Source organism: Triticum aestivum, chromosome 5B (assembly GCF_018294505.1).
Source record: "Triticum aestivum cultivar Chinese Spring chromosome 5B, IWGSC CS RefSeq v2.1, whole genome shotgun sequence".
Taxonomy (NCBI): domain Eukaryota; kingdom Viridiplantae; phylum Streptophyta; class Magnoliopsida; order Poales; family Poaceae; genus Triticum; species Triticum aestivum.
Genome location: NC_057807.1, coordinates 358,733,434 through 358,755,776, shown reverse-complemented (window position 1 = coordinate 358,755,776; position 22,343 = coordinate 358,733,434). Strand labels below are relative to the sequence as shown.

Here is a 22,343-nt window from a genome sequence, read left to right as displayed (position 1 = left end):
CAACCGAAGAATGGCCATTAAACACATTCAGCTGCGCAAAGGGCGAACGCCCGCGCTAGCCACGTCGACGCTGGACCCGCGCACTGTGTGTCTGTGTCGACGGGAGAGAGAAAAAAAATAGAGAAGAGCGATCGCTGAGGGAGGTGTTACCTGAACAGGTTTTGCTCGCGACCCCTTCCCCACTAAGCAAACCCCATCGCGTGTAGCTAGGGTTGCCGCCGCCGTCGCCGTCGCAGCTGCCGCCTCCGCATCAGCCCATCCCAGCTCCTCCAGCGCCGCCCGCCATTGGACAAGGCGTCCTCCTCAGATCCGCCTCTCCCCCCAAACCTTCTGGTCTTCACGTTCCACCATGCCGCCATGATGGTTGCAGAGGAGGGGCGGAAGGGGATGGCATCGAGGTTCTGACGGCGACCCTAGCTCGGGGAGTCGACTATGTGCGGTGCCCCGTCCATGAACTTGTTGATTTTGTGGGTTTTCACGGACCTGCTGATGGGCAAGATGGAGCTGGTCTCTGAGCAGCCATTGGTTGCGACCATGAGGTGAGGTGTTGGAAATTCTCCCACAGGCTCCTTTTCTTTCCTTTTTTTTTGTGATTGTTTGATTGGTTGCAAGATAAGTTGGAACTTTGTCGCATATCACCATGCCTTGTCTGTCGCTGTAGAGTTTTTTCTATTTTATTATCAGTTTGTGATTGGGCAATGCACCAAATTAAGGATATATAATTTGATTGGTGAATTATGAGTAGCAAGGTCCTGTGAGATGTATGTACTTAACAGATAAGAAAAGTACCTTTTTATGTGAAGAACCACGTAATTAATCAACATACTAATCCTTCTTCAACATCGAGAGGCAAGAGACCGCCGACTCCAGGTGTGATAATTCTCTGAAATGCACCAGTTCTTCAAGAAATCTCTTTGATGTCATATTCATTTGTGGAATTTGGCTAATAGTTTGCTTGATTACAGGTTGGGAACGTGCTATCCAAGGACGCGAAAGCCCAGATTGTTCCTCCGGCCACTGCACCGCAGCCCTGGAGTCTAAGCCTGCAGTGGCACCACCAGTCCCTCCTCTCTGTCTTTCTCCCGTACTGCCATCGTAACAAACTGCCTCTTGTGTTCGTTGATTTGCAGGCTTACTGGTATTGGTTTGGTTTGAAGGGCTCTTCAATCCTAAGATCTTTCTGGAATAATTGAGTTGTTGAATCTGAAGGTATATAGTGTGTTTTCTTCAGTATCTATATGCATGTTTTTCACCCTTGAAATATTGTTGCTTACCTTAATTGTCCTACATTTGTTAGGTTGCTGAGGAGGTTGATTTCTTGCAGGTGGTGTAAAACTGCATTCTCCTACAGATGATTTTGCCTATTCGATGGATTAAAGGTTTTTTTTTGGCATGTGCACAGAGAGCATGCTTGGTTGCTTATAGACGAATAAGTCCTTGCAAGATAGTACTAATCGGTATTTTGCATTCTAGGATTACAATGGCGAGTAATCAACAACGATGACCATGCTGGTATGTACTTTGTGTGAGAGGATAAGATGGGCATGGCGACATGGATCATGGTAGTTGGTTGTGCTGGATCACTTTTTGATGCTTTTATCTTTCCATACTATCTCCAGGTTTGTGAGTAAGCAGGTCATGTGGACAAATATTGGATAACCAGCAATGCATATTTTGTCATGTATGTTCCATTTGGCTGCAAGCTTAGAATAACCAAGTTTACTTTCTCAGTTTTTTTGCTCTTCTCAGATTTTAGGCTGGTTTTACAAACATATGTGCCACACGCTGAATTTAGATTTTGGTGTAAGATTAAAATAGGGGATAAATCATTGCGCCATGTTAAGAGCTACAGAGAAGAAGGAAATTAGTGAAGAAGGAAAATTGTTGATTAGCCTGCTGTGGTGTTTCTTTCTAAATAAATTACATGCCAACTTGCTGGTTTAATTTAGACGCGTGGGATAGTGTCTCCTGTCCATTGCAATCAATAACCTCTCACATTTTTCCAGTTGTGTGATGCAGCTGAACGACAGAAGCAAACAATAACTATTCTGAATAACTATGACTGTTCTTAGCTGAACCACTGAAGCAACCTGTACTAGCTGAATCACGTAAGCGGCTTATGGTTAAACCTGACAATATTCAGCATGGTCCAAGATGCACTAATTAAGTTCTCTTAGTTTATGTTTCTTTTTTTGATTGACATATCTTCCTGCTTGTGGTCAAAGTAGGACTGATTTCCTTTGCTTTTGTGAGTTTCAGTTCAATACACTTTCTAATGAAGTTTCTCAGTTAGTACAGGTTCTGATTTTCCTCTATTTTCAGAAAGTTCCTGACAAATCATTTTGTTACGCTATTCGTACATATTCCACTTGTGTCAATAAGGGCCGGTACTTTGGTAATAGGTTCATATATAGATTATAGTGGTAGGGAAGTATCTTTTTAGAAAAGGTAGGGAAGTATGGCGGTCTTTTAGTCTTGCTGACCATCCAGTGTAGCAATCTTCTACTTTAATTGCGATAAGATTAGTACTGTAGTCTGCAAGAGTTGTCTTTCATGTTTTTCAAAAAATTGTTAGTATTTAATGCTATTTTCATATTTCGATTTCCCATTGTCCTGTACCTCCATTTTTGTCGCTGGTTTACATTTTTTTACAATGTTTTTGAGCCTTCTTACTAACCACAAGACACCGCTGCTGTGCCAAAGGAACCTCTTTATTCACTTTGCTACTTGTTCTATTTTTCTCTATTTTCCAATAGGAGTGCCATATGTAGATTTACACACAAGTACAATAGGAGTGCCATATGTAGATTTATACACAAGTACAATTTCTTTGTTATTATTTACTAATGCTATATCCATGACCTTATTTTGTATGAAATAAATTATCAATAGCATACCTTATTTCCATATTGTTTTTAGTTATGGATTTAGAGTGACTGTTTTTGTTCTTGCAAACCATAGGGGTTGATCCAATTATAACTGTATTACAACTACTTTTGGCTGATATCAAATGCTTGGTTGATCCCCATAGTAGAGGCATGTAGGACTACAGATTATTGCGTTATTAGTTCTTAACTTGCTATGGTAGTTCTCGTGTTGTTACAACTTTCTTTATCTATTTAAAAAATATTGGAAAAGAAACATATCCGAGCTAGCTAATTCTAGCTGGTTCTTAGCTATACCATAGACATGTTTAGACTATGAACTCTTTCCTTTGCGAGCTATAGGATTTTGCAGCACTGGCTTAAAGGTGAGTACTTCTTTGTCAGAGAAATTATAAAATGTTCAGTTAGTTTGGTGTTTTTGCCAATTTAGAAAGGTATCCTGAATTCTTCGAGTACAGGTTCAGAAGGACAACGGTGCATAGTTTTAGTAGTTTCAACATATATTCTGTGTTTAGTGCACATAACAATAAGATAATCGATCATATTTATGTTTGACATGGTCATGCTTCAGAATATATACTATTTTACATGTTAGATACATTCAGGACATTACTGGCATACGTTTGTGATATATTTTGCTTTGTTTTGTATATAGACAGCCCCAAATTTCTCAGTTGCGAGTTCATTACCATGAAAAGTTAGGTTTCAGTACATCAGGATTTAGATGGCTGGCCCAACCTTCTCCTGTCAGACGCATGCTCCTGCATACATGAGTTCTGATGTTTGACGCACACACATCCTGTAAAATAGTACCATACTTCTGTCATTTTTATGTAATCTTGTATAGGATACTTCAAGTTAGGTGACATTAAATACCAGTACTCTCAGGCGGCACCATAGGGCGGTGCCCCAACCGCTACTCTTTGGAGAGGTGTATGTTACTTAGTAGTTCCAAGTTATGCCCAATTTTGTGCTTTTGTAATTTCAGATGGACTATGCCCTTAAGTTTCCCTTCTATACCATGCTCGAATGTCTAGACCACAAGAGGAACATCAAACCTTCTGATGCTAGTGGTTCCCACATCCTGAAGACACAATACTTGTAAGATTCTCATTTCTGTAAAAAGAGTACTACTACAAATCATTTTAATTAGATACCATACTAAGATTTTAAATATTTTGTCGAATCAGGCCATATGGTCTCAACCAAGAACTTTTTTCTTTGGCTGTTGAAGATTTCACATTCTCTAAATCTATCCACCAGGATGAACTTCTGCATCTTGATAGGTAATCTGGCTATATCCTGTTGTCTGGTCATGGAAACTTCCTTTTTTTAGATTTTAAAAATACATTGTTGCAACAGGTGGGTGAAAGAAAACAAGTTGAGCCAGCTACAATTTGCATGGCAAAAGTGACATATTGTTAGCTCTCAGCTGCTGCTATGATTCCCCCCTGAACTTGCTGATTCTTGCATTTCTTGGGCCAAAGTAGTGTGTTTTAGACATTGCTAAGGAGTCATGTTTCTGGTTTTGCCAATGGTAGATTGCTATCATACAACACCCCTTACAAAACTACTATTGTTTGCCTGTGCACCATACTACGGGTAAAATTCATGAAAAATTAGATGTATGAAGTGCAAATTGCAAACATACATATGTTTGAATAAATTAAGTGCAATTTTGTTTTGTATATATGGTGAACTGGTGGTGTATGATAAACATACACCATGTATCATATAGACCAAATTTACCTCTTTTTCATTTCTTTTTGCCAGCACTGGAATTTGTACGTCTTTGCAAGGTCAGAAACTAGAGATTTATTATGCAGCCAGGCAAGCTGTTGAAACAATCTGCACAACTCTTCAAGCACCAAGTACGTATGCCATTTGTTGATAGGAGAATCAAGCATGCATGTATATACATCAGTTGAGAATGAAGATAATTAAGGAACCAGAAGGGGCGACTGCCTACCTAGCACCGCCCAGCTTTATCTCAGGAGGCCCGCAATGGCGGGCCTCAACCACTAGTGTTTATCATGACCCTTGGCGTACTTAAGATGAAATCCTCCGAAGACTTGACATACTCAAGATGCGGCCTCTCGTGAGCTCTATGCACCATTTGATCTGCCCTGGCAGCGCGTGCCCAGGCGACCCAGCTCGACGATCATGACGGGTGGACCGCGGGGCCGAGCCCGAGGACACAATCATTCGGTGGCACCGGGTGTGACGAGACGGCCTTTTCACGCGCTCTTTCATGCGCGACGGGCGAGCCGGACCCGCCTGTTGATGTCCTCGCCCTGCGTCAGGCTGGTCCGGTCGCAATACACGGGCCTGCTAGCACGTTTGGTTAGGCCGTTCTATTGCGTCAGTCGTCCACATGCGTGCTCCTGCGTGATTCGGCTCGCATGGGTGTGGGCTCACTCCGTTAGGGTTGGTCGCACGTGAGGGGAGGCCGGGCTCACTTGGTCGCGTTCGCCGGCCCCGTCCAAGCCAGATCGGTCACGTCAGTCGATGCGTGCGGTGCCGGCTCACGCGCAGGGCCCCGCTTAAAGTGCAATCATGGCCTTAATCATATTTTGATGTTGATGACAATATACATATATAGGACTAATCATGTTTGTCAAGCATGTCACAGGTTTTAGACTCCGCGGAATCATGCGTGTGGATCATGAACTACATAAGTGTATTGCTAAAGAACAAAGAAATAAAGACAAATAGCTTAGGCTTTTCGGTTTGTTCTTGAGTATAGGGGTCCCACTCTATTAAGAGGGGATCATCGGGACTCATGAAAGATTTGCTTAAAACGTACGGTTTCTTTCAATGCCTTACACTCACATCATACATCCATGCCACACATACACCAACAAAACACTCTTGAGTATTGACCCAAAAAAGACATATTCTTTATGTCTTAGGAAACCCATTTGGTCTTAAGCTTACCGGATGTCCGGTCTCACATTGCCTACCGGATGTCCAGCACTTACCTGAAATCTGGTATAACCATCACATAACCAAACCAGTGGAATTCCGGTCCTTACCAAAATTACGACGCACTAGTCCAGAGCCAAACTGACATATGAACACATTGTTGATCCATTTAGCAATAAAAACCCTGATACAGACTTGATACAAATTGTAAAATTTGGCAACAACATATGAACACAATGTTGTCATTCAAAAATTTAGCCATCTTTTCTGTCAGCGCCGATACAATGTTGTCATTGAAAATTCAGCGACAACATATGAACACTTTAAGCCTATATTCATACAAGAACAAGATCAAATGATCACGCTCCAGCCTTGAATCGTATACCAAATAAATTAAGCATTTTTGCATCTTCTTCAGGAATACAAAACTCAGCAGACAAGCCATATGGCAACTTGGTCATGACTAATTAAACAAAACTTATTCAACAACTAATTAAACATAGCCATGAATCTAACAAAGATGGCATCATACGTTCATCTAACTAGATAAACTTCTTGAGAGGGCTAGCATCATAACTAATTATACATAAATTCTTCATAGGGATGGCATCATATGTTCAGACAAACTACATAAATTTGAAGCAAAAGCTCTTTGTCTTCACCAATCTAACAAGTAGCAGCCTCCACCAAATCATCGATGAATCTACAAAAGAATGAGGAATCGATCAATACATTTATTGAAATCGATGAAAACAAGAAGAAGGAGGGATCATAATAGTTGAGCTAGGCATCGGCTGCCGGTCGGAGTGGCGGTGGCCCCTACTGCTCGTCGGCTGAGCGACCAAGGGCTCCAAGCCTTGAGAGGAGCGAGGAAGCAGGGAGAGCGATGAGGCAGTTGCACGTTCCTAGCCGTCGTCCAGCGTCGCCTAATTTCCTGGTACCAGCGCCGATATCGCCATGAGCACGCACCCGGGAGATGAAGAACGGGAGACCTGTAAGCCTTCCAACACCCTCTATGCCCCGGATCCTCCCCCTCTGTCTCCATCATCGCCCAATGGATTATCACGATCGGAATGGCTCCATCTTCGATCATCCATGCCTTCTCCTCCTTCATGGCAGCCAATGCAATCTCCGCTGATTGCTAGTAGAGGATCGCCATGTTCGGAAACCAACTACAAATCTCACAAGCTTGATGAGCTTCTTCGCATCGCCCTCTCCCACCTGAACTAGAATCTTCGCCAACGACTGGGTAATCTACATCGTCGCTACACGCTAAGGTTACGGATTATGGGATTCCCCCCTTCAGTGTTGACAACAACAAGGAGTAGGGCACGGGTCAATTTCTGAAAAAGCGAGGGGTCCTTCTGCAAAAAGACAATGCCACGAGGCGGCATGACAATGCTCTACCATAGCCAAGACTGTACATAGGACCGTAGATGTCACATATTCGCATGTATAAGTATCGTATTATAGTGTTTCTTAAGTTCAACAACATTTTGATTATGGGCCAGCGAGTTTAGGGACGATCAATGTAATTTTCTCAACTCCAACTATAACAGATGGCACTCCGTGATTAAGCGGGTTGACACTCTAATCATGAATTAAGAACGAAAGTGAGGAATACAGATATACATAGCATGCTTAAGCCTTTTTTTTACAACACACCTAATCGAAGGCTTAAGATATAACATTGTCTTTATTTAACCAGGCATACCCTCTTTCCATTGCATAAAAACAAACAAAAATACATTCGTTCTAGAGACTCATAAAAGGGATGGGAAATAGAGTATAAGCGAGTTCAACACACCGGGCGAAAAAACACAGTGAGGGGGCGAGAAGGAGCCACCCACACCCACACCCCCAAAAAACCCCAAGCAACCAAACACAAGCAGCATCATACAACCGTGTTTTAGTTTTAAAAAGAAACCTGTACTATACCCGGAGTGTTCCCTTAGCTCAATTGGAGGCGGCCAAATCCCCTCATAGTCTCGCAAAATCCCAAAGCCGCTAGGGTTTTGGGCAATGGCGGGGATCCAAGGCGGCCGATCGGCGGAGGTTTTCTTGGGGCGTGTTTGGTTGCCCGTATAGGGCCCAACTAGGCCCGCGCGGGAAGAGAGAAGCCTGTTTGGTTGCCCGTTTTCATTGTTGGGCCTGCACCGCACGCTTCTTAAAGCGGCCCAGAGCCCGGCTCACTGGAAGCTCACGAATCAGCAGTTTCTCGTGAGTCAGGCCGAGGTGAGCGCTAGCAAGCGGGCCCTTGCACGAGTGGAGACGGGAGAGATGCAAGGTGATTACTTGAGGTCTTCTTCAACCTCAAGTAAGCTTCTACCTAATCCCCTCTCTGATCTACACAACGGTGCTTCGATTCGAGGTAAGCTCTACACGAAAAAGATGCACCTCGATGCTATGGTTCCATTCAGGCGATCAGTTCGTAGTTTCGTTGGCCGTAAGTTCTTAATCTCGTGTTCCCGTTTGGAGCTGTTTTGGACGAATTTTGTCAGATTCGTCGCGCATGATGGATTGTTTGAAATTTTCTTTGACCAGCAGCCTAATCTCGCAGTTCCTCACAACATTCGTGTTGTAAGTTTTTGGTTTCGACGATTGTAGCTTCATCTCTTTTTGGACAGCAGTCTACTGCACTGGCAATCCTGACGTGCTTGTGCTGTTGCTGCGGCTGGTGGTGCTGCAGCGGCGCGGCCGTGACGAGGAGCGCCGCGCAGCAGGCGGCGACGGCGAGCAGAGCCGCCGCTGGCGCGGACGGCCTGGTCCCCGCCCCCATTTGTCTCTCTCGCCGGCGTTGTGCTCCGGTCCGGGATGGCAGGCTGCCGACGACCCCTCCCTCGACCTCCCTTCTTGACCGCCTCAGTCACCAGCGCGAATCAAGACGGCCGCGGCCCAGGGCGCAGCTTGCTCTGGCGCAGCTGCGAGAGCAAGCTGGAGGGAGCAGCGACCAATTGAGAGAGGTCGGCCCTGGTTTGCTTGCTTAGCTCGCAGCCAAGTCGGTGATGCTTGCTATTGCTAGTCGACGGTGTCGCTCGCCGTGCCACCAACGGGGTCGCTCGTCGACGACTCCATGCTCGCCATGTCGGACACGACGCCACATCCACTATCCACAGCAGTCGTCATGGTCCGGCGCACACTGTATTTCTTCTCCCCCTTCCTCCGCTAGCTCTTAACTCTGTGCTCAGTGCAAGTGCTAGCTCTTAATCACATCCCATGCGGGCAATCAAACGCCGTGTTTATGTGCTACTTGGCCTAATGCAGGCAACCAAACAAAGTGCACTTGGGTATTACCTAATGCAGCGATCCTCGATGCAGGCAACCAAACAACTTGCAGATGGCACATTTGGGACTGTTTTTGCTCATCCAGGCTGGGTTGAGAAGTGTAGGCAATGCGACTACTATTTGAAACTAAACACGCCTTGGAGTTCCATCCGCGGGGCGGCAGCAAGTCCACGGCGTACTTCCCGCATGGGAGTGCTGCTCCGACGGTGGGCGCGCCGCGGTGCCGTCCACGGAGGCCACGGCTTCGGCTTCGTTTGCGGCGCCCGCCGTCCCGACTCCAGCAGCTTCGACTGTCGCCAGCCTGCTACTCACCGTCACCTATGCTGGTAAAGCTTCGTCCATTTCCCTGGTTCCTGAAGGAGAGAGCGTGGACGAGGGCTTGTTGGCCGAGGGTACCTGCTGCATCACGGCGCAGATCTATCCATGCGAGGATCGAGTAGCCATTCGAGTGTTTGACCTTAGAGGTATATGATCTGCTCCGGATTGATGAATATTTCTGTCCCTGTCCATTTTTCCCGTTTAGCTACTATTTCGTGATCTCGGTGATGTCGGCATGTTTTTTTTTTTGAAGTGGTCTGCCTATGAAATACTACCTTGATGCTGGGAAATTTTTATAGGTTGAATTGCTGCCATTTAGTTTCAGGAAGAGGGTTGGAGTATTAACTGTTTGTGGTGTACAAACTGTGTACTAGTCGGTGACTGGATATGCCCCTGGTCCATTTAACAGAATTTACTCGGCAGCAGTATTGCTTATGTAGTGTATCAATTTATTATGTTGTTATGAACTGTTGTGCTCTGTTCAGTTGGTGAATGATCACTTACTTCCAAAATAGAAATTCAATTAGGAAGCTTAAAATTAGCAGTTGAATGCACAAACGCAAATAGTATCCTGTAGGTAAATTAGATATGGTTGTTCAGGTTTGCTTACTCTGATATGATATGCTTGTTCAGGTTTGCTTACTCTGATATGATATGGTTGTTCAGGTTTGCTTAGTCTGATATGATATGATATGGTCGCACTGCTAATTTACCTGTTCTATCTCTGTTAATTAACACCACGGCTCAGGAATATTATGATATAGTTCCAGAATCATAAGTTTTCATGTTTACTTACTCTGATATGAGCTCACACTATTTGAACAACCATATCATAATATTCCTGTCCTAAATTTAATTAGGTTCGCAAAAGAAATGGAGAACCACATGCTTACTTGCAATGTGCAAGGAATTGCAGTTGCTCACTACGGAGCAATTATTTGGGAAAGAAATTCTGTGCTTCCATGTTAGACAGTGTGAAGAGCTACTATTTCCTCCGTTCAAACTGAAATTCGCCCACGACTTCAAGATTCTGAAGCAATTAGGTGAGTTTCACGCCCTATCAGCCTTGAATTGATAAATCAACAGTTAATGAATGTCAGTAACATATGTTTTAGGTCAAGGGTCTGAGGGGGAAGTCTCCAAATGCTCATCGAACTTTAGTGACTTCAAATGTGCGGTAAAAGAAGTTGTGCCCTCAAATTTTCTGATTGATGCAAGTACAACTAAAAAGCATTCTGAGCCCAGGTCTTCTTATTTTCTAGCTCTGTTTTGCATATTCAGTTTGTTGTTGAGGTCGAGTGATTGCTCACATTTTACTATATGCATCACATGCAGCGAGGTTACACTGATGGTAAAACTGAACCACGGTAATATTGTGAAGATGTTCCTGTCTTGGAACGAAACTGGGAGTAACTTCATGGGCCTTCCATCAGATGCAACATTCATATGCATGATGTTGTCTGCGAGGTACTGCCATTGACTTAGTATTGTATTTTTCTGAAGCTATAGTTAAAATATGTTGACTGTAGTTAAAGTACATCTGTTCTGTCGTAGGACACTGTCGTACTATCTTGATCAAAGATCAATAATTGAGTTGGACACAGTCAACAATTTATTTCTGCAAATCAAAGATCAATAATTGAGTTGGACACAGTCAACAATTTATTTCTGCAAATCATGATGGGCCTGGAGCACATCCACAAGCAGAATGTGGTTCATCATGATTTGAACCTGGAAATATCTTGAAAGATGACGATTTGTCTTTGAAGATTGCTGACTATGGAATAGGTGAGAATATGAGCTGTGATTTTAATTTTGGTTCACAGCGTTCCAATCATGCTGTAAAATCACTGATGGTCTTATTGTTCTCTAGCTGCTATTAAAGATTTGCCAAACTCCAAACTTGATCCTGATAATATTGGGAGTTTTCCGTACGCTGCGCCAGAGCTGAATGATGCCCACGAATTGCATGATGAGAAGGTGAATATTGCATACTTCAGACACTAGTTCAACTCACTAAGCTGTACCCTGAATCAGTGGTTAGACATGCTTCTGTTAGATGTGTATAGTTTATTGTGTATATCCCCATTGTATAAGGGGCTTTTCTGCACTTTACCACATCTGTATATGTACTGGCCTTTGGCCCTCAGTAAAGCTTAGGTGCTCAATCCTAACATGGTATCAGATGCTTATGTTCCTCTCCCGCTCCCGCACGCTCGCAGCTCCGTGCCTCGCTCCCCCGTCGCCGGCCTTCCTCTCCCTCGTCGCCGGCGCCGGCCACCTCCTCCCTCGCCCCCGGCCCTCTCCTTCCCCGCCGCCACGCCGCGTCGCCTCGGCCTGCGCTCGGCCGTGCAGCCCCGTCCCGAGCTCGGTCGCGGCCCCCCCTGTCGTTGCTCCCCCCCCCCGCTTCCTCCATCGGGGCTGGATCGAGCCAGTCCGAGCCCGATCCTGATCTGGATCGGGGTCTACTGTAGTAGTGAAAAAAAAACAAAAAATTCAGAGAGCTCCTCATGTCTTCTTCGGGCTATGTCGCCGTTCCTCGGTGCTCGGTGATCTTAGATGGCACCAACTATGTCGAGTTTGCGGGGTTTATGCGTATCCATATGCGTGGTCTCCTTCTGTGGGGTGTTCTCTCTGGCGAGGTCCCCTGTCCGCCTTGTCCTGTTGCTCCTGTGGCTCCTACCCCGCCAGCACCGCCGATTCTTGCTGCTGACGCTTCTCAGGCCGATCGAGATGCCGCCAAGGCTCTCGATGATGCTGCAGTTGATGCTTATGATCAGTAGATGTCAGCTTATTCGGATGCCCTTTCTGCCTATCGTGATGATCAGTCTGCTTACACTCAATGGTGCAATGATGATGCTCGTGCTGCTGCTGTTCTTACTGCGAGTGTCCTCCCTCAGTTCGCCTCGGAGTTCATGGGACTTGGCACAGTTGCAGCGATGTGGTCTTATCTCTGTCAGCGCTATCAGCCCTTTGGTGATGCTCTCTACCTATCTGTGGTGCGTCAGAAGCATGCACTCCAGCAAGGTGATTCCTCTGTTGATGAGTTCTATTCACAGTGCTCTGCCACCTAGCGTCAGCTTGACTCTCTTCGGACCGTCGTTTGTGGAACTTGCCGTTGCTGTCAGACTACACGGTCCGATTTGGAGTTTCAGCGGGTTCACGAGTTCGAGCCTCGCCGTGCTCACCTGCTTGCTCGTGGTTGTGTTCCTATCTCGGAGGTACTTGCTGAGCTTCGTGCTAAAGAGACCCGCCTTCGCTCTGCTGGGTTACTTGTGGTTCCATCAGTGTTGGCCGCCCGAGCTCCTATGCCACCTGCTCGCCTCACCGCTCCACCGCTCCTGCCTACTCCTTTAGGGGGGTGGGTCGCCCTTTTTCTGCTGAGAGGGGCCGGTCGCGCCGTGACACCTTCTGTGGCTACTGCTCTCGGCCAGGTCATCCTGAGTCTGATTGCCGTGAGAAGAAGCGAGACCAGAGGCGCTCCTCTTCCAGTGGGACACCTGGATCCTCCTCGACCCCGTCACTCACTAACCAGGACATTATGAGGCTCAAGCGTCTCTTGGTTTCCTCAGGCTCTTCGTCGACCGGTTCCGCTGCTGCTGTGACTGCAGCCACTTCTTCACCACCGCAGGCATCTACACAGTCAGGTACATCTTCGTGGGTTCTGGATTCTGGAGCCTCCTTTCATATGTCTTTTGATTCTTCCGTGTTGTCTTCTCTCCGACCTCTTGATTCGCCTGTTAATGTTCTTCTGATGGCACACCTCTTCCTGTTGCTAGTCGTGGTCTTCTTTCCACTCCATCTTTTTCTGTTCCTAGTGTTTCACATGTTCCTCGCCTCACCATGAATCTTTTTTCCGCTGCCCAACTTACTGATTCTGGTTGTCGTGTCATTCTTGATACCGACTCTTGCTCCATTCAGGATCATCGCACCAAGGCTTTGGTTGGTGCTGGCCCCCGGCGCCGTGAGTCCGAGGGCCTTTGGGAGGTGGACTGGCTTTGTGTTCCTTCCGCTGCCACCACTTCTGCCAGCTCCCATGCTCTTGCTGCCTCTTCGTTTGCGTCCTTCCAGCAGTGGCATCATCGCCTTGGTCACTTATGTGGCTCTCGCTTGTCTTCTTTAGTTCGTCAGGGCCTCTTAGGGTCTGTATCTGGAGATGTTTCTTTACATTGTAATGGCTGCAGACTTGGCAAACAGACCCAGTTACCTTATCCTACCAGTGAGTCGGTATCTCAGCGTCCTTTTGACTTAGTTCATTCTGATGTATGGGGTCCTGCCCCCTTTGATTCGAAAGGTGCTCACTGCTACTATATCTTGTTTATTGATGATTTCTCTCGCTACACTTGGCTCTACTTCATGAAATCTCGTAGCGAGGTTCTCTCTATATACAAACGTTTTGCTGCCATGGTTCACATCCAGTTTTCCACGCCCATTCGTACTTTTCGTGCTGACTCCGCTGGTGAGTTTATCTCCCAGCTGTTGCGTGGTTTTCTCGCAGAACAGGGTACTCTTGCCCAGTTCTCATGCCCTGGTGCTCATGCTCAGAATGGCGTTGCCGAACGTAAGCATCGTCATCTGCTTGAGACGGCTCGTGCACTGATGATTGCCGCTTCTCTTCAACCCCACTTTTGGGCTGAGGCTGTTTCTGCATCCACCTATCTCATCAACATTCAGCCATCGACTACTCTGTAGGGTGGTATTCCTATGAAGTGTCTCACTGGTCGATCTCCTGACTACTCAGCTCTTCGTATGTTTGGATGTGTGTGATATCTCCTTGCCCCGCGAGAACGCACCAAACTGACTGCTCAGTCGGTTGAGTGCGTTTTCCTTGGCTACAGTGATGAGCACAAGGGCTATCGCTGTTGGGACCCTGTTGGTCGCCGCTTGCGCATCTCGCGTGATGTGACCTTTGACGAGTCTCGCTCTTACTACCCATGTCCTTCTTCCTCGAGCTTCTGTGTGGACGATCTTTTTTTCTCCTTCTTCTCGATACACCCTGCTATGTGCCCCATGTTTCACCCCCTCCTCCTGCACCTCTCCTTCCTTCTCCTTCACCACCGACCCCATCTTCCCCCTCCTCCTCCTCCACCTCTCCACCATCATCTCCAGTTCGTCGCCCTCTATCACCGTTTCCTCTCCACTAGACTCGTCGTCCTCGTCCTGAGGATGCTTCCCCTGACGTGTCTGACGCGCCTTCTGTTAGATGTGTATAGCCCTTTTCGGTTTATCGCCATTGTATAAGGGGTCTCTTGCACTTTACCCTACACATGTATATGCATTGGCCTTTGGCCCTCTTGTGAAAGTAGTTGCTCACTTATCCAACATGGTATCAGATGCTAGGTTAGCCCGCTCTCTTGCACGACGCAACTCCGTGCGCTCCCCTCCTAGCTTCCCTCGAATCCTGCCGTTCCAGCCCATTCCGTTGCTGGCTGGCCGGATCCGGCACCTGTCAGTCGTTTGTGGAACTTGCCGTTGCTGTCAGACTACACGGTCCGACTTGGAGTTTCAGCGGGTTCACGAGTTCTTATCTCGTCTCCGCTCTGAGTTCGAGCCTCGTCGTGCTCACCTGCTTGCTCGTGGTCGTGTTCCTATCTCGGAGGTGCTTGCTGAGCTTCGTGCTAAAGAGACCCGCCTTCGCTCTGCTGGTTTCCTTGGGGTTCCATCAGTGTTGGCCGCCCGAGCTCCTACGCCACCTGCTCGCCTCACTGCTCCGCCGCTTCTGCCTACTCCTCCAAGAGGGGTGAGCCGTCCTCCTTATGCTGAGAAGGGCACGTCGCGCCGTGACACCGTCTGTGGTTATTGCTCCCGGCCAGGTCACCCAGAGTCTGACTGTCGCCAGAAGAAGCGAGACCAGAGGCGCTCCACCTCTAGTGGGCCTCCTGTGTCTTCCTCGACTCCGTCACTCACTGACCAGGACATTGTTCACCTCAAGCGTCTTCTGGCTTCCTCAGGCTCCTCGTCGACTGGCTCTGCTGCTGCTGTGACTGCCCCTTCCTCCTCACCATCACAGGCATCTACACAGTCAGGTACATCTTCGTGGGTTCTGGATTCTGGAGCCTCCTTTCATATGTCTTCTGATTCTTCCGTCTTGTCTTCTCTTCGGCCTCTTGATTCGCCTGTTAATGTTCTTACTGCCGATGGCACATCTCTTCCTGTTGCTAGTCGTGGTATTCTTTCCACTCCTTCTTTTTCTGTTCCGAGTGTTTCACATGTTCCTCGCCTTACCATGAATCTTTTTTCCGCTGCCCAACTTACTGATTCTGGTTGTCGTGTCATTCTTGATACCGACTCTTGCTCCATTCAGGATCGTCGCACCAAGGCTTTGGTTGGTGCTGGCCCCCGGCGCCGTGAGTCAGAGGGCCTTTGGGAGGTTGACTGGCTTTGTGTTCCTTCCGCTGCCACCACTTCTGCCAGCTCTCATGCTCTTGCTGCCTCTTCGTCTGCGTCCTTCCAGAAGTGGCATCATCGACTTGGTCACATCTTTGGCTCTCGCTTGTCTTCCTTAGTTCGTCAGGGTCTCTTAGGGTCTGTATCTGGAGATGTCTCCTTACATTGTAATGGTTGCAGACTTGGCAAACAGACTCAGTTACCTTATCCTACTAGTGAGTCTGTATCTCAGCGTCCTTTTGACTTAGTTCATTCTGATGTCTGGGATCCTGCTCCCTTTGATTCGAAAGGTGGACATCGCTACTATTTTTTGTTTATTGATGATTTCTCTCGCTACACTTGGCTCTACCTCATGAAATCTCGTAGCGAGGTTCTCCCTATATACAAACGTTTTGCTGCCATGGTTCACACCCAGTTTGCCACGCCCATTCATACTTTTCGTGCTGACTCCGCTGGAGAGTATATCTCTCAGCTGTTGCGTGGTTTCCTCGCGGAACAGGGTACTCTTGCCCAGTTCTCTTGTCCTGGTGCTCATGCTCAGAATGGCGTTGCCGAGCGAAAGCATCGTCATTTGCTTGAGACGGCTCGTGCGCTGATGATTGCTGCTTCCCTTCCACCCCATTTTTGGGCTGAGACTGTTTCCGCATCCACCTATCTCATCAACATTCAGCCATCGACTGCTCTGCAGGGTGGCATTCCTATGGAGTTTCACTGGTCGCTCTCCTGACTACTCAGCTCTTCGTATGTTTGGATGCGTCTGCTATGTTCTTCTTGCCCCCCGGAAACGCACCAAACTGACTGCTCAGTCGGTTGAGTGTGTTTTCCTTGGCTACCGTGATGAGCACAATGGCTATCGATGTTGGGATCCAGTGGGTCGTCGCTTGCGCATCTCGCGTGATGTGACTTTTGATGAGTCTCGTTCTTACTATCCCCGTTCTTCTTCCTTGAGTTTCTCTGTGGACGACCTTTCTTTCCTTCTCCTTCCCGATACACCCTGTTATGTGCCTCATGTGTCACCTTCCTCCGGCACCTCTCATTCCTTCTCATTCACCACCGACCCCGTCTTCTCCATCCTCCTCCACCTCTCCCCCATCCTCTCCAGTCCGTCGGCCTCTCTCCCTGTTTCCTCTCCACTATACTCGTCGATCTCGTACTGAGGATGTCTCCTCTGATGAGCCTTCCACCTCTGGTGCACCTCCTCTCACGCCTCCCCCGGTTCACAACCTTCGTGCTCGGCCTCGCCCCCCGCCTGATTGCTACTCCCCTGATCGGTACGGTCTCTCTGTTATGACTGAGCCCACTTCCTATCGCACTGCCATGACTCAGCCTGAATGGCAACTTGCGATGGCCGAAGAGCTTGCTGCCCTTGAGCGCTCTGGCACATGGGATCTGGTTCCCCTCCCTTCCGGTGTCCGTCCCATCACCTGCAAGTGGGTCTACAAGCTTAAGACTCGCTTCGATGGTTCTCTTGAGCGCTACAAAGCTCGTCTTGTGGCCCGTGGTTTTCAGCAGGAGCAGGGGCGCGATTATGATGAGACATTTGCTCCTGTGGCCCACATGACCATTGTCCGCACTCTTCTTGCTGTGGCTTCTGTCCGTCAGTGGTCTATCTCTCAACTTGATGTTCAGAACGCTTTTCTCAATGGTGAGTTGCGTGAGGAGGTTTATATGCAGCCACCACCGGGGTACCATGCTCCTGATGGTATGGTCTGTAGACTTCGCCGCTCCCTATATGGTCTCAAACAGGCCCCTCGCGCCTGGTTTGAGCGCTTCGCCTCTGTGGTGATCGCCGCTGGTTTCTTGCCCGGTGATCATGATCCCGCGTTGTTTGTTAACACGTCTCCTCGTGGTCGGACTCTTCTTCTTCTCTACGTTGATGACATGATCATCACTGGTGATGACTCTGATTATATTGCCTTTGTTAAGGCTCGCCTTCGCGACCAGTTTCTCATGACTGATCTTGGTCCACTTCGCTATTTTCTTGGGATTGAGATCTCCTCGACCTCTGATGGCTTCTACATCCCAAGAAAAATATATTCAGGATCTCCTTGCTCGCGCTGCTCTCGGTGATGAGCGCACCGTTGTGACTCCTATGGAGCTCAACGTTCAGCTTCGTGCCTCTGATGGTGACCCTCTCCCTAATCCTACTTGCTATCGTCACCTTGTTGGCAGTCTTGTCTATCTTGCTGTTACGCGTCCTGACATCTCCTATCCCGTCCACATTCTGAGTCAGTTCGTTTCAACCCCCACCTCTGTCCACTATAGTCATCTCCTCCGTGTTCTACGATATCTTCGTGGCACGATCTCTCAGCGCCTTTTCTTTCCCCGCTCCAGCTCTCTTGAGCTCCAGGCCTACTCTGATGCTACCTGGGCTAGTGATCCCTCTAATCGACGCTCGCTGTCTGCTTATTGTGTCTTTCTTGGTGGCTCTCTTATTGCCTGGAAGACCAAGAAACAGACTGCAGTTTCTCGCTCGAGTACAGAGGCTGAGTTGCGAGCCATGGCTATGCTGACGGCTGAGGTGATCTGGTTACGGTGGCTACTTGAGGATTTTGATGTGTCTGCTACTACCTCGACTCCCTTATTGTCAGACAGTACTGGCGCTATCAGTATTGCGCGTGACCCGGTGAAGCATGAGCTCACCAAGCACATTGGTGTGGATGCCCACTTTGTGCGTGCTGCTGTGCAAGATCAGACTCTTGCTCTTCACTATGTGCCCTCTGAGTTACAGTTGGCGGACTTCTTCACGAAGGCTCAGACTCGCGTGCAGCATAGTTTTCTTCTCTCCAAACTCAGTGTTGTTGATCCACCATGAGTTTGAGAGGGGGTGTTAGATGTGTATAGCCCTTTTCGGTTTATCCCCATTGTATAAGGGGTCTCTTGCACTTTACCCTACACATGTATATGTATTGGCCTTTGGCCCTCTTGTGAAAGTAGTTGCTCACTTATCCAACACCTTCCACCTCTGGTGCACCTCTGTTCACGCCTACCCCGGTTCACAACCTCCGTGCTTGGCCTCGCCCTCCGCCTGATCGCTACTCTCCTGATCGGTACGGTCTCTCCGTTCTTGCTGAGCCCACCTCCTATCGGACTGACATGACTCAGGCTGAATGGCAACTTGCGATGGCCGAAGAGCTTGTGGCTCTTGAGCGCTCTGGCACTTGGGATCTGGTTTCCCTCCCTTCTGGCGTTCGTCCCATCACCTGCAAGTGGGTCTACAAGGTCAAGACTCGCTTCGATGGTTCACTTGAGCGTTACAAAGTGCGTCTTGTGGCTCGTGGTTTCCTGCAGGAGCAGGGACATGATTATGATGAGACATTCACTCCTGTGGCCCACATGACCACTGTCCGCACTCTCCTTGCTGTAGCTTCTGTTCGTCATTGGTCTATCTCTCAACTTGATGTTCAGAACGCTTTTCTCAATGGCGAGTTACGTGAGGAGGTTTATATGCAGCCACCACCGGGGTACTATGCTCCTGATGGCATGGTCTGTAGACTTTGTCGCTCTCTCTATGGTCTCAAACAGGCCCCTCGTGCCTGGTTTGAGCGCTTTGCCTCTGTGGTGACTGCCGCTGGTTTCTTGTCCAGTGATCATGATCCCGCGTTGTTTGTCCACACGTCTCCTTGTGGTCGGACTCTTCTCCTTCTCTATGTTGATGACATGATCATCACTGGTGACGACTCTGAGTACATTGCCTTTGTTAAGGCTCGCCTTCGAGACCAATTCCTCATGATTGACCTTGGTCCTCTTCCATATTTTCTTGGGATTGAGATCTCCTCGACCTCTGATGGCTTCTACATCTCCCAAGAAAAATATATTCAGGATCTTGCTCGCGCTGCTCTTGGTGATGAGCGCACCGTTGTGACTCCTATGGAGCTCAACGTTCAGCTTCGTGCCTTTGATGGTGACCCTCTTCCTAATCCCACTCGCTATCGTCACCTTGTTGGCAGCCTTGTCTATCTTGCTGTCACGCGTCCTGACATCTCCTATCCTGTCCACATCCTGAGTCAGTTCGTTTGAGCCCCCACCTTTGTCCACTATAGTCACCTCCTTCGTGTTCTACGATATCTTCGTGGCACGATCTCTCAGCGCCTTTTCTTTCCCCGCTCCAGCGCTCTTGAGCTCCAGGCCTACTCTAATGCTACCTGGGCTAGTGATCCCTCTGATCGACGCTCGCTGTCTGCTTACTGTGTTTTTCTTGGAGGCTCTCTTATTGCCTGGAAGACAAAGAAACAGACTGCAGTTTCTCGCTCGAGTACAGAGGCTGAGTTGTGAGCCATGACTATGTTGACGGCTGAGGTGATCTGGTTACGGTGGTTACTTGAGGATTTTGGTGTGTCTGCTACTACCTCAACTCCCCTCCTGTCCAACAGTACCGGTGCTATCAGTATTGCGCGTGACCCAGTGAAGCATGAGCTCACCAAGCACATCGGTGTGGATGCCCACTTTGTGCGTGCTGCTGTGCAGGATCAGACTCTCGCTCTTCACTATGTGCCCTCTGAGTTACAGTTGGCTGACTTCTCCATGAAGGCACAGACTCGAGCGCAGCATGGCTTTTTCCTCTCCAAACTCAGTGTTGTTGATCCACCATGAGTTTGAGGGGGGGTGTTAGATGTGTATAGTTTATTGTGTACATCCCCATTGTATAAGGGGCTTTTCTGCACTTTACCACATCTGTATATGTACTGGCCTTTGGCCCTCAGTAAAGCTTAGTTGCTCAATCCTAACAGCTTCTTCACCAAAATCTGACCATTGTATTCTCTTTACATATTGTCTTCTTTGAATAGGCCGATATTTTTTCTTGTGGGATCATATATTTTGAGATGTGCACCTTGTATCCACGGAAAAGAAAAGCGGAGGAGTTCAGTAGGTGTGTCAGAAGAGTGATAGCGTCATGGGCGCCGTGGCTTAAGTTTGATCTTGATGCTGCCCTTGAAAAACTGAACTTCTAGATGGATTTATTGGGGATTTTGTTCTCTTGAAGATGATGCTCCACCCTGATGATGCAAAGAGACCTTCTGCTACACAGATATTGGTGCGTTATCTTGAGCTAAATCTATTAAAGTTATTTTTTTCGAATGAGTCCTTGTATTATTTACTCGTGCGATATTGTAGCATTTTGTTTTGTAACTGTTTGTTCACTTTTTGCAGGATGTATTGTCAGGTACTCCCTCCGTCCGAAAATAGTTGTCATCAAAATGGATAAAAGGGTTGTATCTAGAACTAAAATGCGTCTAGATACATCACCTTTTGTTCATCTTGATGACAAGTATTTCCGGACGGAGGGAGTACTAATACAGCAGAGTCTTTGGAAAGGAATTGATTCGTCTCTGTTTTTAGGTAATTTTCTGTCCAGCATTTTTAGTTGTCCACAATTCAGTTTCCCCACATGTTTGGGACCACTCCTGCCTTTGTAGTTGATATCCCACAATTCATTTGCCTTTAGTGTGCGTTGGCAGTAGCCTACAAGGAATATGGGTCAATTGTTGTTGGACCATGTAATGGCTAGATCAAAGTGTGTTACTGTTGCTTTGCTATTTTGATTTTTCTTGTGATTATGATAGGAATAGCCGTTAGCATGATTACTTGGATTTGAAATGGAAAAGGCAGATGCACTCTGCTAAGATGAACATAATGTTCCATGTAGTAACTCTGCTATAGTACCATAACATAGTGTAAAATTTAATCGTCGTTGGATCTTACCATTCGCTGTAAATTCCATCCACCCCGTTATAAGTTAGTTCAATCAAATCATGTGTTGGTCTCTTTCCTGATTAATCGTTCATGCATACAAAATATTCCTTGCATCTTCTGAATATGTCGAGCACATGCTAATTATTCTTCCTCCTTACTTCCAGGGCAGTCTAGATAGCAGCAGGAGTTTCACAATGCACGGGATGACAACTACAGACATGGCAAGAGTTTTAGAACAAATTTGGTGCAGACAAACCTGCAAGGAAATGTCAGTTAGTGTCCGATGAAACGAAGCATCCACTCCCTCCGTTCCCAAATATAAGTCTTTTTAGAGATTCCAACAAATGACTATATACAGAGTAAAATGAATGAATCTACATTCTAAAATATGTCTACATACATCTATATGTTGTAGTCCATTTGAAATGTCTAAAAAGACTTACATTTAGGAACAGAGGGAGTACTTCACAAGTTTTCTACTATCCGCACAAGTGGGAACTTTGCAGATGCTTTCCATTCTGCAACTTGTGGTTTTCTGCCTTTTTTCTTGTTATATACTCCCTCTGTAAACTAATATAAGAGTGTTTAGATCACTGCTTTAGTATTCTAAATGCTCTTATATTAGTTTACGGAGGGAGTACTGTACAAGCATACGGGTGAACAGCAGGGTTTGTTTACATAGTTGGCATGAAGAAAGTGAATATATATTCAAAAATTGATAGGAGCGGACGAGCTCGCATGGTCTTGGAATCACCAGGCGCTCGTTCCCATAGGGATATGGGCTGCGTCGGGTATTTGTTGAGTGGTGCCAACGTCGGTTGGATCTGCTTTGTTAAGTGGTGCCTCGGG

At 47.3% G+C, this 22,343-nt stretch overlaps 1 protein-coding gene across 8 annotated transcripts; it reads left to right on the top strand.

Moving 5' to 3' along the window:
- Window positions 1–59: 59 nt before the first annotated feature.
- On the top strand, window positions 60–22,028 carry LOC123111849 (uncharacterized). 8 transcript variants are annotated; one of them, XM_044532730.1, is made up of 16 exons: window positions 60–539; window positions 1,131–1,209; window positions 1,325–1,379; window positions 1,474–1,619; window positions 3,874–3,986; window positions 4,076–4,171; window positions 4,659–4,756; window positions 10,274–10,456; window positions 10,529–10,658; window positions 10,749–10,880; window positions 10,968–10,994; window positions 11,045–11,201; window positions 11,287–11,393; window positions 20,588–20,835; window positions 20,952–21,140; window positions 21,659–22,028. In XM_044532730.1, the coding sequence occupies exons 4-12, from the start codon at window positions 1,539–1,541 to the stop codon at window positions 11,157–11,159; spliced, it is 975 nt and encodes a 324-aa protein (XP_044388665.1). In that variant the 5' UTR covers window positions 60–539; window positions 1,131–1,209; window positions 1,325–1,379; window positions 1,474–1,538; the 3' UTR covers window positions 11,160–11,201; window positions 11,287–11,393; window positions 20,588–20,835; window positions 20,952–21,140; window positions 21,659–22,028. The 8 variants fall into 8 exon arrangements, with proteins under 8 accessions (XP_044388665.1, XP_044388664.1, XP_044388662.1 ...); XM_044532729.1 differs by having other exon boundaries at window positions 1,298–1,379; XM_044532727.1 differs by having other exon boundaries at window positions 966–1,209.
- Window positions 22,029–22,343: the final 315 nt, after the last annotated feature.